Source organism: Malaya genurostris, chromosome 2, assembly GCF_030247185.1.
Source record: "Malaya genurostris strain Urasoe2022 chromosome 2, Malgen_1.1, whole genome shotgun sequence".
NCBI classification, from domain to species: domain Eukaryota; kingdom Metazoa; phylum Arthropoda; class Insecta; order Diptera; family Culicidae; genus Malaya; species Malaya genurostris.
The window spans coordinates 191,806,741-191,821,474 of NC_080571.1; the positions used below are offsets into that span (position 1 = coordinate 191,806,741).

The 14,734-nt window shown below is 35.7% G+C and overlaps 1 protein-coding gene across 1 annotated transcript in view; it reads left to right on the forward strand.

Moving 5' to 3' along the window:
• Window positions 1-14,734, forward strand: part of LOC131432916 (probable 3',5'-cyclic phosphodiesterase pde-5) — a 128,473-nt gene that overhangs the window by 11,713 nt on the left and 102,026 nt on the right. Inside the window, exon 2 of the mRNA XM_058599503.1 lies at window positions 8,893-8,943. Within this exon, the coding sequence (XP_058455486.1) occupies window positions 8,893-8,943 (51 nt within the window). The remainder of the gene's footprint in view (window positions 1-8,892; window positions 8,944-14,734) is intronic.

The window sequence follows — 14,734 nt, forward strand, 5'->3', positions numbered from 1 at the left end:
ACAAAACATTGAACAATTGAAAAAGCGGGATGATTGGCTAAATTGGAAAGCAGCAATCAAAGAAGAGCTCAAATCTTTGCATCAAAACAAGGCATGGACAGTGGTTAACTGTGTGCCAGAAGGTTTTAGAGCAATTCATTCAAAGTGAATTTTCTCAATTAAGGAAGACGGCAGATATAAAGCACGATTAGTCGTCAAAGGGTGTTCGCAACGTCCAGGATTTGATTTCAGTGAAACATTCGCACCTGTGGCCAAATTGGAAAGTGTTCGTAATCCTAGCACTTGCAAACAGCATTTCTCAATGGAGAATTGGAAGAGGAAATTTACATGAAATTACCTGCGAATGAAATCAGAAAAATTATTCCTGTCCGTCTACACAGAAGTATATATGGATTGAAGCAAGCAAGCAGATCATGGAATAAACGGTTTGACGATGAAATTAAGCAACTTGGATTCATCGCATTAAAAAGTGACTGCTGCATCTACATGGAAAAATCAAAAGAAATATTTCTGATTTTATATGTAGATGACATACTGTTGATTTCCAAGGATATTGGTAATTGATTGGATAAAAATCGAGCTTGGAAGGATATTCCAAATGAAAGATTTAAAAGAAGTGAAACATTTCCTTGGTATGGAAATAATTTGCGATATTGAAAAACAAACGTTGGAAATTTCACAAGCAGAATATGTGGAAAAGGTCCTGAAAAGGTTTGGAATGATTGACTGTAAACCAGTGGGGACACCGCTGGATGCAAATGCAAAATGGTCAAATAATGGTGGCAAGCCAACTGAGCATCCTTACAGAGAACTAGTAGGGTGTTTACAATATCTCTCTTTAACTTCAAGGTCGGATATATGCACTGCAGTTAGCAAACTTAGCAGATATAACAACTGTGCAACAGACGAGCACTGGTCAGGATTGAAACGTATATTAAGGTACTTGCAAGGAACCATGCATACCAAAATAGTGTATACACATGGAAATGATCAATCACCATTAGTAGGATAAGCTGACGCTGATTTTGCAAACGATACTGATGATAGAAAATCTGTATCAGGTTTTGCTTTCCTGTTATATGGAAACTTGGTTTTGTGGTCAAGCAACGATTAGCTTATCAACGAAAGAAGCTGAATTAATTGTATTATGCTCAGCGGCAACAGAAGGAATGTGGTTAACAAAGCTTCTGAACGAATTGGGCATAGTGGTAACATTTATCATCATGGACGACAGCATCCCTTGCATGCATATTGCAACGGAACCAATGTCACATCAGAGAATAAAACATTTAGGCATCAAATATCTTTTCATCAGGGAGCTGATCAATGAAGGAAGAGTTCATCTTCAATACATCCCAAGCACCGATCAACCAGCCGATGCATTCACCAAGGGGTTACCAAAAAGTACGCACAGAAGGTTATTCAAAGTGCTGAATGTACAAATTGTGGGGAAGTGTTGAAATATACATTTCATCCGTGGTAGCGGTCAATTTGTCATTCTTGGCAATATGTGCTTGTGAATCGCTATCAGCACAAACTAAATACGGCGAGAAAATATCTCACCACAAGAAGTAAGAAGTGACGCAGAAAGCGAGCGGGGAACGCAAGCTTTCTGCGCACAATAAACAACAAGACAATAGTAGCTATCTCTCTTTGTGTGGATACGATACGCACTGCTGCTGAACAATACCATATGATCGACAGTGGCCGATCATTGTGGTATAGTTAAACATCGCTTGAGTAATATGTATTATATTAAGAACTAGGCTAAGCTTGTAAATAAAGTTACCTCAATTTAACCTGAAGTGAAGTACTCTGCTTTATTTTGTTTTATTCACTTCAACATATATTGAGTTGAAGAAATTAACTTTTGACATCAGTGTGGAATGATTGTATGTTTTGAACGTAGCTTAACATATTGTTGACAACAGCGTCACCAAAACAAAATTCGTCAGTTTCAGGAATCAACTTCCATAGCAGGAGGGTAATTTTAACAAGCCTAGACTCGTTTGAAATCTTCTGTTGAATTGATATATAATAGTATAATAGTATGAGTGACGTGACCGACTAGCCGCACATTGTTCATCGGCTGAATTTTCTCGCAGGTGACTCAATAAATTCCGATTAATTTATTTATATGTGACGTCACCGATAAATCACAGTGTTTTGCAAAGCAACAAAATTATTCGGAGATGAAAGAATCAATTTCGAAAGACTTAGACTGGTTTGCAAGGTACTAATAGGTTATTTGATAAGCTTACAATACTAATGACCGAGGATAGAATCTTACAATGTTTTAATGAGACTATTTAAATGGTAAGAGAAAGACATTATCGCACCAGTTGAATTAAGAAGAGTTTTGCCTTTCTCTATAGAAAAGTATTAGAATTGATGGAAAAACCTACTTTCGAACGGAGCCTCGGAGACCCATAGTGTTATATACCATTCGACTCAGTTCGATGAGATCGGAAAATGCCTGTGTGTGCACTATTCGAAGATATTTATACGCGCTTAATTTTCTCAGAGATGACTGGACCGATTTTAACAAACTTAGGCTCGTTTAAAAGTTACTGTTAAACCATTGATCAAGTTCGAAGACCAAATGGCTGTGACTTTTGGTCCCGGAGATATAATGGTATAAGTGACGTAACCGGGTAAGGGGTGCTGCCCAGCGGTTAAAGTTTGAAAATTTTAGACCTTGAAAAAGCACAAAGGGGAAAGCACATGAAATTTCCGAAATCGAAAATTTTTTTGATGCCAAAAATCTTAAAATTGCACGAAAAGTCGAGATTTAACCTGACTGGCGTTTTAGAGTGACTAAAAGAAGATTCAGAGTGGCGAAATGGTAGTGCGTATGCACGGAATGCATAAGAACGCAGCTTCGAGTCCTATCTCTGAGCGTATCTTTTTCCAATAAATCATCTTTTTTTAATATATATATATATATATATATATATATATATATATATATATATATATATATATATATATATATATATATATATATATATATATATATATATATATATATATATATATATATATATATATATATATATATATATATATATATATATATATATATATATATATATAACACTTCAGCTTGAAGCACCAGTGCCGAAAATAAAACAGCGCCACGAGCCTAAGTTTGTTAAAATCGGCTTCGGATATTGCGTTTCGTGTTTCTCTTTGTGCACTGGCACGCAATGGCATTCTCAATACACGCGATGGCGGTGGTGAAGCACGCAGTGCAGTGCAGTGTTTGGACATGCCTGATTTGACACTTTACCCTATATTTCCGGATCCGGGAGTCGGATACGGATGAAATTCAGGAATTACGTATGGGACCACAGGACCTTCCATTTGAAGTTTGTGAAAATCCTGAGTTTGTGAAAATCGGTCGCGTCATCTATGAGAAAAGTTAGAACACATATTTTCATTTTTTTGCACATTCTACCCCATAACTCCGGAACCGGAAGTCGGATCCAAATAATATTCAGGAATTTTGTATGAGACTACAAGACCTTTCATTTGAATCTAAGTTTGTGGAAATTGGTTCTGCCATCTCTGAGAAAAGTTGGTGCAAAATAACGTTACATACACACATACGCACATACACACACAAAAACACAGACATTTTTCGTACTCGACGAACTGAGTTGAATTGTATATGATACTCGGCCCTCCGGGCCTCGGTTCAAAAGTCGGTTTTCACAGTGATTGCATAACCTTTCTATTTGAGAAAGGCAAAACCCTTCTTAGTCTACTTAGTGGAATTTTCATATATCTTGAAAAATCACCATAGGAGGGAGTACATTAAATTTTCGAAAGCGAAAAAAAAATTTTGATGCCAAAAGTCTTAGAATTGCATGAAACGTCGAGATTTAGTGTCATCTCGAAAAAAAATTTGTTGAAAATATCGACCTTCTGGGACTTTTGTCTAAGTCTCAGAAAGTCGATTTAAAAAAAATAATTTGAGATAACACTAAATCTTTACGTTTCATGCTTGATTGATGGTGCTTTTTCAAGATCGAAAATTTTCAAACTTTTACCGCTGGGCAGCACCCCTTACCCATGTTCGATTTAGCGCAAATTTTGCATGAGGCCTTTTTTCGAGATGCTCAAACTTCTGAACAATAGCGCTTTACGAAATTAGAGGTGATCCCAAAATATTGGCACCCTTATATACATTAGAGCGGTAACAAACAACGTATTTTATCGGTTACGTCACTTATACCATTATATCTCCGGAACCAAAAGTCACAGGCATTTGATCTTCGTACTTGATCAATGGCCCGACAGTACCTTTCAAACGAGCCTAAGTTTGTTAAAATCGGTTCAGCCATCTCTGAGAAAATTGAGCGGTAAAAATATATTCGAAAAGTGCACACAGACATTTTCCGATCTCGTCGAACTGACTCGAATGGTATATAACACTATGGATCTCCGAGGCTCCGTTCGAAAGTCGGGTTTTCCAGCAATTCTAATACCTTTCTATAGAGAAAGGCAAAACCCTTCTTAGTCCACTTGATGGAATTTTCATAGATCTTGAAAAATCACCATTTACATGAAATTTCCGAAACCGAAAAAAAATTTTTGATGCCAAAAGTCTTTGAATTGCATGAAACGTCGAGATTTAGTGTCATCTTGAAAAAAAAAAATTTTCGTAAAATTGACTTGCTGGGACTTGGAAAAAAATCTCAAAATTTTTCTAAGTCCCAGAAAGTCCCCGATTTTTTTTCTGAGATGACACTAAATCTCGACGTTTAATGCAATTTCAAGACGTTTGCCATAAAAAAATCGAATTTCGGAAAGCTCATGTACTCTCTCCCCTATGATAAACTTTCAAACCTTAACCGCTGAGTAGCACCCCTTACCTCTGTCCGATTTAGGTCTAATTTTGCATGAGAACTTTGTTCGAGGTACGCCTAACTAAATTAGAGGTGATCCCAAAATATTGGCACGCGTATATGCATTAGAGCGATAAAAAAAAAAGTGTTTTGTCGGTTACGTCACTTATACCATAATATGTCTCGTCTGTCTCGATCAATTGTTTTTGACGTAAAGCCGCCATAACTAAGTTCAGTTTTGCAATGTCTGAGCGGATATATATATATATATATATATATATATATATATATATATATATATATATATATATATATATATATATATATATATATATATATATATATATATATATATATATATATATATATATATATATATATATATATATATATATATATATATATATATATATATATATATATATATATATATATATATATATATATATATATACTTTTCTCATAGATGGCGCGACCGATTTTCACAAACTCAGGATTTTCACAAACTTCAAATGGAAGGTCCTGTGGTCCCATACGTAATTCCTGAATTTCATCCGTATCCGACTCCCGGATCCGGAAATATAGGGTAAAGTGTCAAATCAGGCATGTCCAAACACTGCACTGCACTGCGTGCTTCACCACCGCCACCGCGTGTATTGAGAATGCCATTGCATGCCAGTGCACAAAGAGAAACACGAAACGCAATATCCGAAGCCACGGTGCTCGTGGCGCTGTTTTATTTTCGGCACTGGTGCTTCAAGCTTCGGCATACACCGAAACCGCGTGTTTTCAGTTTCGTTAAACACCGAAGCCGATTGTTTTGAATTTCGCGAAGGCACCGAAGAGCGCCCATGCGTTGATTATATTGTTAATCAATTGAATTCAATCAAACGCGTATTGATGAGAAAAGAATTATTAATTCAAACGCATTTTTCGTCATAAAGTGGCACTTTCAATTACACGCACCTACGGGTGCTGTTTTTGCTGCGTTCGGTGTTTGTAATTCAACACGGACACGAAGCGTAGCGTTCAATACTCCTGGTGGTGTGCTCACAAGTGGAGGTGAGAACCGTGCGGAACGGATCCGTGTTTTTGCCATGGTCCAACTACTTGGTTTCGCTGATGATATTGACATTATAGCACGCAACTTTGAGAAGATGGAAGATACGTACATCGGACTAAAAGCTGAGGCCAAGCGGATCGGAATAGACATCAATGTGTCAAAGACAAAGTACATGAAAGGCAGGGGCTCGAGAGAAGATAACGTCAGCCACCCATTACGAGTTCTGATTGGTGGTGATGAAATCGAAATGGTCGTCGAGTTCGTGTACTTGGGCTCACTGGTGACTGCCGATAATGACACCAGCAGAGAAATTCAGAGACGCATATTGTCAGGAAATCGTGCTTACTTTGGACTGCGCAGGACGCTTCGATCGAGCAAAATTCGCCGTCGTACGAAAATAACTATCTACAAAACGTTGTCTAATCAACGGTTATCCTCTACGGGCACGAGTCCTGGACAATGCTTTCGGAGGGTCAACGCGCACTAGGTGTTTTTTTAACGGAAGGTGTTGCGAACCATCTTTGGCGGAGTGCGGATGGAAGTCGGTACGTGGAGAAGGCAAATGAACCATGAACCAGGTGCTGGGAGGACCATCCCTCGTCCAAACGGCGGTTGCGGTGGGCCGGGCATGTTGTTAGAATGTCGGAGAACAACCCGGTTTACAAAAAGTCCCGAAGACCTTATATATTTCGAAAGGAAATGACGACGACACGCCGTGGTTGAGAGATAGATAGAGTTGTGTCTAATCTTCGTTATTTCATGTAGGTCGAGTTTCAAGTACTTTTTATAAGTTTCAAGTACTTTTTATAATATAAAGAATGTTTGCGTATAGAACTAAAGAGTCGCAACTTCACATCCAAAGAGCCGCAGGCTGCCGACTCCTGCTTTAGGCGGCCTAAAGAAGGTTTTCAATTATTCATTCTAATCTCCGTTCTTTTACAAATCAAGTAATTCGAATTTCGATACTGCTTGCTGATACAACAGTACACGGAAAGACCGAAATTAGCATTTTGGCGAAAAAATTAGTTGATTTTCTGATTTTAGTTAGTTATTTTTTGAGACAACTAAAAAAATCTTACTTTTGCTAATTTAGATTTTTTAATTCTAATTTTCTTAATAATAATAAAATATTTGTTGAAATGGCTATTTTTTTAGTTGAATTCACCAATTAAACGTGCTGTCATTTCTTAGCTAAGGCACGCTTCATATCCATTCAACTCATTTTTTAGTTGAATTAGAGAAATAAAACGTTGTTTTCAACCAACATAAATGGTTGAATTGGTTTCTGCAATTAGCAGCTATATGGCGCTCGTTAGCACGTTAATGACTACTAGCCACTAGATGGCACACTACTACCGAAAAAAATTTCAGTCGCGGTTATCTTTTCTATATTGGTAGGTATAAATACGATATTGTATTGGAGAAAAAGACATAAGCGAAACATAAACTTCTTTTTGAAAATTTTACTTCTAAATCGCTGTTTTCTTCATTCGACTTCGCGAAATCGACTCTCTCACTGAAAACTTTGAGCACTCGGAAAACAAAAAACCGAATACAAATAGTACACCGGAGAAGATACAAAAAAACATCATTTGACGTGTACAATTAGAGTGCAACATTCGAAACTCACTTCACTGTTTCGCGTAAAAACATTATTACCCACAATCGCTTTAACTGCGCACAAATTCTGAATAAATACACTTTCCACTAACAGTTTACGTCATTTTTACATATCGGTTTAGAAAATTATATAGCACATGCGAAAAACATCTAAACAATTTGCGAGCAGTTTCAACAAGACTGTCCCTTTTAGCTTTTTAATGGATTGTTTTGCTTTGACACTGCTGTCCTTCAGTAATGACGGTGATAGATAAATAGAATCAAAGTTTCTGATTTTAATAACGAAATTAGTTGTCAATGAGAATTTCGTGTTGGATTGAAATATTGCTGGTTTGTGTCCAAAATATTCGCCAACTAAACACTTTCTCTAAAAATAAGAGTTTTTTTCAGCACAGTAAATTCTAAATTTTAACTAATTTTATAGTTATTTTGGAAATTTTGTTGTTAAAATCAACTAATTCAAAAACAGTAACACGAATTAGGCGCAGAGCTAATTTCGGTCGTTCCGTGTATATATTTGATTTTCAGAAGAATCAGAGTTCGATCTTGTTGAACCACCAGCAATTCGAAGATTAGAAAAGAAGATTTATATATTGAAGAGGATCGTTCAGTTATTGAATCTATATCTTCAATATTTTAGATATCGCTCCGCACTTTAATATGATAGATATCGTTCTCACATAGCACTAAAGGAAAAGAGATAATCAGATGGATGTTTGAGCTCGAATTCCATTTTTTTTTCAACCTGATCCCATTCCAACGATCTACGAATTTCTGTCTATTCTAGAGATTTACAGACAAACCACTTGAGATATACGGATTTGTCATTATTTCTCCACAAACCTCTAACTTTTACGTAATATCTCGATGTTTATGCAAAAAACTGTTCCAATGCACGAAGTGCTGTAACGATGCACTTCTCGCAAAATATTATTAGACGATTCTATAAAAAAATTATTGGAAACTTGAATAAAATTTAAATAGTTTTTTTGGGTATATACTAACATAACCGGTCAATTTGTAAACAATCTCCCATTTTTTTGCATATTCGTCCTAAGTGACGGTTCGGAATATATAATGAAACTTTAATTTTCAGAAACATGATATCTTTGTCAATACTATTCTAAAATTATGGAAGATTTGAGAAAATAACACCTTTAAAAAACACTCGTATCTTCAATTGGTTACAATTTTATTCTAAATTTAAAACATAATATAAGTAATTTAATATACATAGTTGCAAAAATACTGAAATGTACTTACGTCACAGATAGATGAACATTTGGTCGCTCACGATTCCGCAAAGCATACATACACAGCACGTCATTACAATATCATGTTTCCAATTTATTTCAGAGACATCTCCAACTCCCTTAATCAGATGGTATTCACATCAAAATAATATCGGTAAGTTTTGCCTTTCTCATATAGAAAGGCTATACCTGTACTGTAAGGACCGACTTATGGAACCAAGCCTCGTGTCACACACAATTCGAATCGATTCGTCGATGTCGCAAAATGTTTGCTTTTTCACTTACTTTCTCAGAGAAGGCTTGGCCGATTTCAACGAACTTATATTCAAACAAAGGATTTTACGGTTCCATATTAAGAGCTATCATATTTTTCGGAGACGGCTGAATCGATTTTCACAAATTTAGTTTCAAATAAAACGGGATTCCATAGAAAAGTCCTGAGCTTCATTCAAGAATAAGGGCAAAATATTCGATTTCAATAGTGTTTTTTATAAGTGATCATGCAAACAGAAGCGATTTCTGCTATACTGACTAGCAAAATACTCTGATTTGCAGATCTTTTTAGATGGCCAATTACCGGTAAAATTGATTAAATACTTCAAAATTAAACCTAATTCGGTTTTTCGAATACAGTTCGATTGATTTTCACATATCTACATTCAAATGCAAGATCGTATTTATAATATTTTCTATCTTATAATTCTAAAACCGGTTCTAAATAGAATATGCATGTCTTGTTAGTTGATGGCCAAAAAAAAGGTTATCATTCTTAATCTAATTAACCCCCACACGGAACGACCGAAATCAGCAATTTCGCGAAAAATTTAGTTGATTTGCTGATTTTAGTTAGTTATTTTTTGAGACAACTAAAAAAATCTTGTATTTGCTGATTTAGATTTTTTATTCTCATTCCCTTAATAATAATAAAATATTTGTTGAAATGACTATTTTTTTTAGTTGAATTCACAAATTAAACGTGCTGTCATTTCTTAGCTAAGGCACATTTCATTTCCATTCAACTATTTTTTTAGTTGAATTAAAGAAATATAATGTTGTTTTCAACCAATATGAATGGTTGAATTGGCTTCTGCAATCTGCAGCTATATGGCGCCCTGTCACCGAAACGATAACACCGTAATGACTACTAGCCACTAGATGGCACACTACTGCCGAAAAAATTTCAGACGCGGTTGTCTTTTCTATATTGGCAGGTATAAATACGATGTTGTATTGAAGAAAAAGACATAAACGAAACGTAAACATCGTTTTGAATTTTTTTTCTTCTTAATCACTGTTTTCTTCATTCTCACTGAAAACTTTGAGCACTCGGAAAACAAAAACCGAATACAAATAGTACACCGGACGGCGCAGCTCGGAAGGTTTGAAGATACAAAAAAACTTCATCACAATTAGAGTGAAACATTCGAAATTCACTTCACTGTTCCGCGTAAAAACATTATTACGCACAATCGCTTCAAGTGCGCACAAATTCTGAATAAATACGATTTCCACTAACAGTTTACGACATTTTTACATATCGGTTTAGAAATTTATATATGGATATTACACATGCGAAAAACATCTAAACAATTTGCAAACAGTTTCAACAAGACTGTCCCTTTTAGATTTTTAATGGATTGTTTTGCTTTGACACTTCTCATGAGTTTTTAGCTATTAAACTTGTTAATAAAACCAATTTCATTTTTGTTTTCTTTGTCCTGTCCTTCAGTAATGATGGTGATAGATAAATAGAAACAAATTTTCTGATTTTAATAACAAAATTTGTTGTCAATGAGAATTTCGTACTGGATTGAAATATTGCTGGTTTGTGTCCAGAATATTCGCCAACTAAACACATTCTCTAAAAATAAGAGTTTTTTTCAGCAAAGTAAATTCTCAATTTTAACTGATTTTATAGTTATTTTGGAAATTTTGTTGTTAAAATCAACTAATTCAAAAACAGTAATACGAATTAGGCGCAGAGCTAATTTCGGTCGTTCCGTGCAGTGTACAATGGGGTTAGGCCAAACCCACCACTTTTTTATCGTGAATAAGACTTACTTTACTAAGGGGAGCCTATTCAAAATTGAGAGAGTGATAAGTTTTTGATCGTGAATATATCTTGTGGTATCTAAGGTATAAACATTTTTTTTTCTACATGCCACCTGAAAAATGATCATCAACATATGATAACATTTTCAATTGTATGCCATAATCACAAATAATTCAAAATTGAAGGTTTTTAAAATTTTTGGTATCAACAAGTATCGAAAAAGAAAACTCATTACGCCTTTTTCATGCCTGGGAAGGTATAATAGGCTAAAACTTGATATATTTCGTTTATTCTACACTGAAATGAAAATCTTATTTATATTCATTAGATTTGTCATATGAATCATATGCAGAATATAATTCATAGAAATTATATGGAAACTTATAATCTTTATTTAATGTGTACGTCAAATCTAAATGGACGTTATCATAATGAAAGTTATAAAAATATCCCATATAATTTATATGGAAATCCGATGGAAGTCGTGAACCGTACTGCTTGAAGCTGAAGAAATAGTTGTGTCTCCGATATTCATCAACTGCTCCAGACCATTTTTTTTCAGGAAGTTCCGCATCCCAATGTATTTTTAAATCGCTGACAAGACAGCTCATACAACTTCGTTCAAGGATATGCGTTAACGGACCATGAAATATATATCCGGTACATTTCATTACTCTACCTGTCTAGTAAAATTCATTTTTATTTTCAGTCTCGGGATCTCACTTCTTTTTCGCAAATATCATGAGGTGCTCCCTTACCGAACGGAATACTAGTAAAGCTTGAATCCTCAAAGAAAAGTACTAGTTGGCGATTATCTGCTATTCGTATGAGCTCCAATGTATGTTGTGCGGATATCTAGTAATGGTTATAAGACGCGCCAATCAATTTGACTCAGACTGGAAATTTCATTCGTTATATGGAAATCCTGTAAAAATGGATGTCGTGAATACGAAAAAACTGACACGCTCCCATCACTTTTCCGAATATCAGTTAGTTGATTGATTGTATGAATTGTGCAAGCTTTCCTCTTTTTCACTAATAGAATTTGAAGCGATACACCTACATTAAAGTACAGATTAGTTACATTAAACAGCTACTATTCTACAACTATATATTCCAAACATGAAACAATTCCTTTTTAATTTGCTAATATAGGAAGCTAGGTACAACAAATTTGTAGTTTATTTTTATTGAAGCTATGACGTTCGAAGATATCTGATTCTTCTCGAAATTTCAGTACGAGACAATTGCAATGGCCTGGTCTGAAATGTATCTACGATCTTCGGTATGCAAGAGTGATTCTAATAATAATAATAATAATAATAATAATGATGATAATAATGATAATACAGATTAATCTGTATATATGGCAACCCTGTTTCGCAAGGCATATTTTCACACGACCCCATACTAGTATAAAGATGTGTTCAACATTCGCTTTCGCATTGCCGTTCGTAATTGAATGTGTTAGTAATGGTACAAATCTGCTTTTCTACCTGTTTTCGGAGCCATCGTTCTGACGGTGTCTCGTACGTACAGAGTAGCTGCTTTAACCTAAATGACGCTATTTCTCACATCACATTTCCTTTTATACGTGCTAGTAGTAGCGGTGGACGGACATCCCCTTTGTTAGAATTCCTTTCCTATACGCAGAACGGGAAACAGTGAAACGATATAAAAGAGAGAGTTAGCAGAGCGGCTGCCAGTACTGAATTGGTCATCGAGCTGTTAACTGCGTATTGTGGAATTTTTACGCAGAAACACGCACGCAGGAGGAACAGTTGAAGGCAAGGCAAAGTCCCGCTTAAACCGTGCTGGTCTGAAGTGCCCAGTTGGCGGCAGAATCCATCGTTTGCCTCGGAAGGGGAACTACGCCGAGCATGTCAGTGCTGGTGCATCGGTCTATCTGGCGGCAGTGATGAAGTACTTGGTTGCCGAAGTGTTGGAATTGGCCGGTAACGCTGCCCATGACAACGAAAACGAAAATCATCCCTCGCCATCTGCAGCTGGCCATCCGTTGAAAACCCCGTCCTTTTCAGGATGACCACATCACTGTGATAAAGAAATGTTTAGAATTGCTTTAAGTTTAGCCAGTTCTGATACGCCTGGAAAGTAGAATGCGCAAATCAAGTGGAAACATTTGTTCTAACAATTTTTGTTTTCGGCCGCATACTAAAGTAATCGCGACAAAAATACATATTGATCTGTGGCAACTCTGTTTCGCACGGCATATTTGTATACTAGTATAAAGATGTGTTCAAAATCATCACTTTCGCTTTCCCATTGCCGTTCGTAATTAAATGTGTTAGTGACGGTGCAAATTAAATTAACTTCCATCTTGATGAATCTTTTGGTAGGAAATATTGAGATCTGAGATGGTTCTCGTGTGTGTCTTGTTTCGGCAATGGGCCTTGCTGGACTTTTTGGCTGCCTTTTTCGGTGTCATTGTGCTGACGGTGTCTCGTGCATTCATATCGGGAAACAATGAGACGACAGGTCCTCGATGTTGCTGTCGTGTGGCTTGTTTCGGGAAGAGTTGCTCAGCAAATGGTAGGAAAAATGAACCATTCAACTTTTATATGGATGCTCTTGTATAGATACAGACATCTCGCGTTCTGATTGGCTGGTGCTGTCATGGGTTAAATCAAACAGGTTTTTCAATAGTGTACTATTGAAAAACTTCAATATTGTTGTAATACACGTTCAAGTTGAAGATTTTCGATTCTATTGGTAGTTAGATTATATAAATCCTTCTACAGATCACTGAGCTATGAGCTTTCAAAATACGAGAAAGGCAAACGCGCCTTATGAATTATCTTCTTTGATACTCGTTTATATATTTCAGAAAAGTTTAATTGTGAACTATTTAAGAATATGTCACACAACTGAAAGTTTTATCATAAAATTGTGATCATATTTCCGATGGCATGTAGCAAGAAATATGTTGATTCGTTAGATATAACAGGAGATATTCACGATCAAAAACTTATCACTCTCTCAGAGGGTAAATTTTGAAAAGGCGCCCCATAGTAAAGTAAGTCGTATTCACGACAAAACGTTAAGAAGAGTTTTATGTTTCATAATATTATCTCATATATTTGACATGATGTTGAACACATCTTGTAACTATTATTGGAAATGCTAATAGTGCAAAATCATTAGAATATAATATAATGTGAATAAGAAAATTTAGCTCAGTGTAGCCTGCGCAGTTGACTGAGCAGGAAGTAAGTTCAGTTCAGTGTTGAATCAATTGCGGGACGTTCGCAGGGCCAGTTTCCCTTCAAAGAATATCCATTGCGTCATCCTGCTACTGGTCGTTTGCATTGAAGCAAAATACAACAAAAAGTGAAGAGCGATGGGAAACTTTATGCAAAATCAACCCTTCTAATAGCTCCAAATATTATCCAATGAACTATAAAGACTGTTCCTTTGCAAAACGGAGATAAAAATCATCAGCTTACAGCATTTTGATAGTTTGTTTCGTTGAAATAAACAAATCCGGAATGAAACAATGAACATCATAGTTCTATGGATCATTATATAGAAATTTTACATCCAAAATTTATATTTTCAACCAGTATTTTTATTTATACTTTATTCTAAAATATTCGATACATGTTTTTTATTTTGCTGTACGAAGACTAATTTGGAATGTATGATTCGCCCGGTCGTGAGAGTGATCTTTTTCAACTATTTATAATAAAAAAAATATATTTGAGATAGGATTTTTTACTTAGTATTCTCAGTTGTCTTAATTTTTATATGAAGGGGCTGGGGTACACTAGAAGATTGATAGTACCTATTAGTTCTCTCCGGACAGTACCAGCCTAGATGCAGTGTGGAATCCGGCGGAAAAAAATGAACCAAGAATAGATCCACTGGGTTCCTG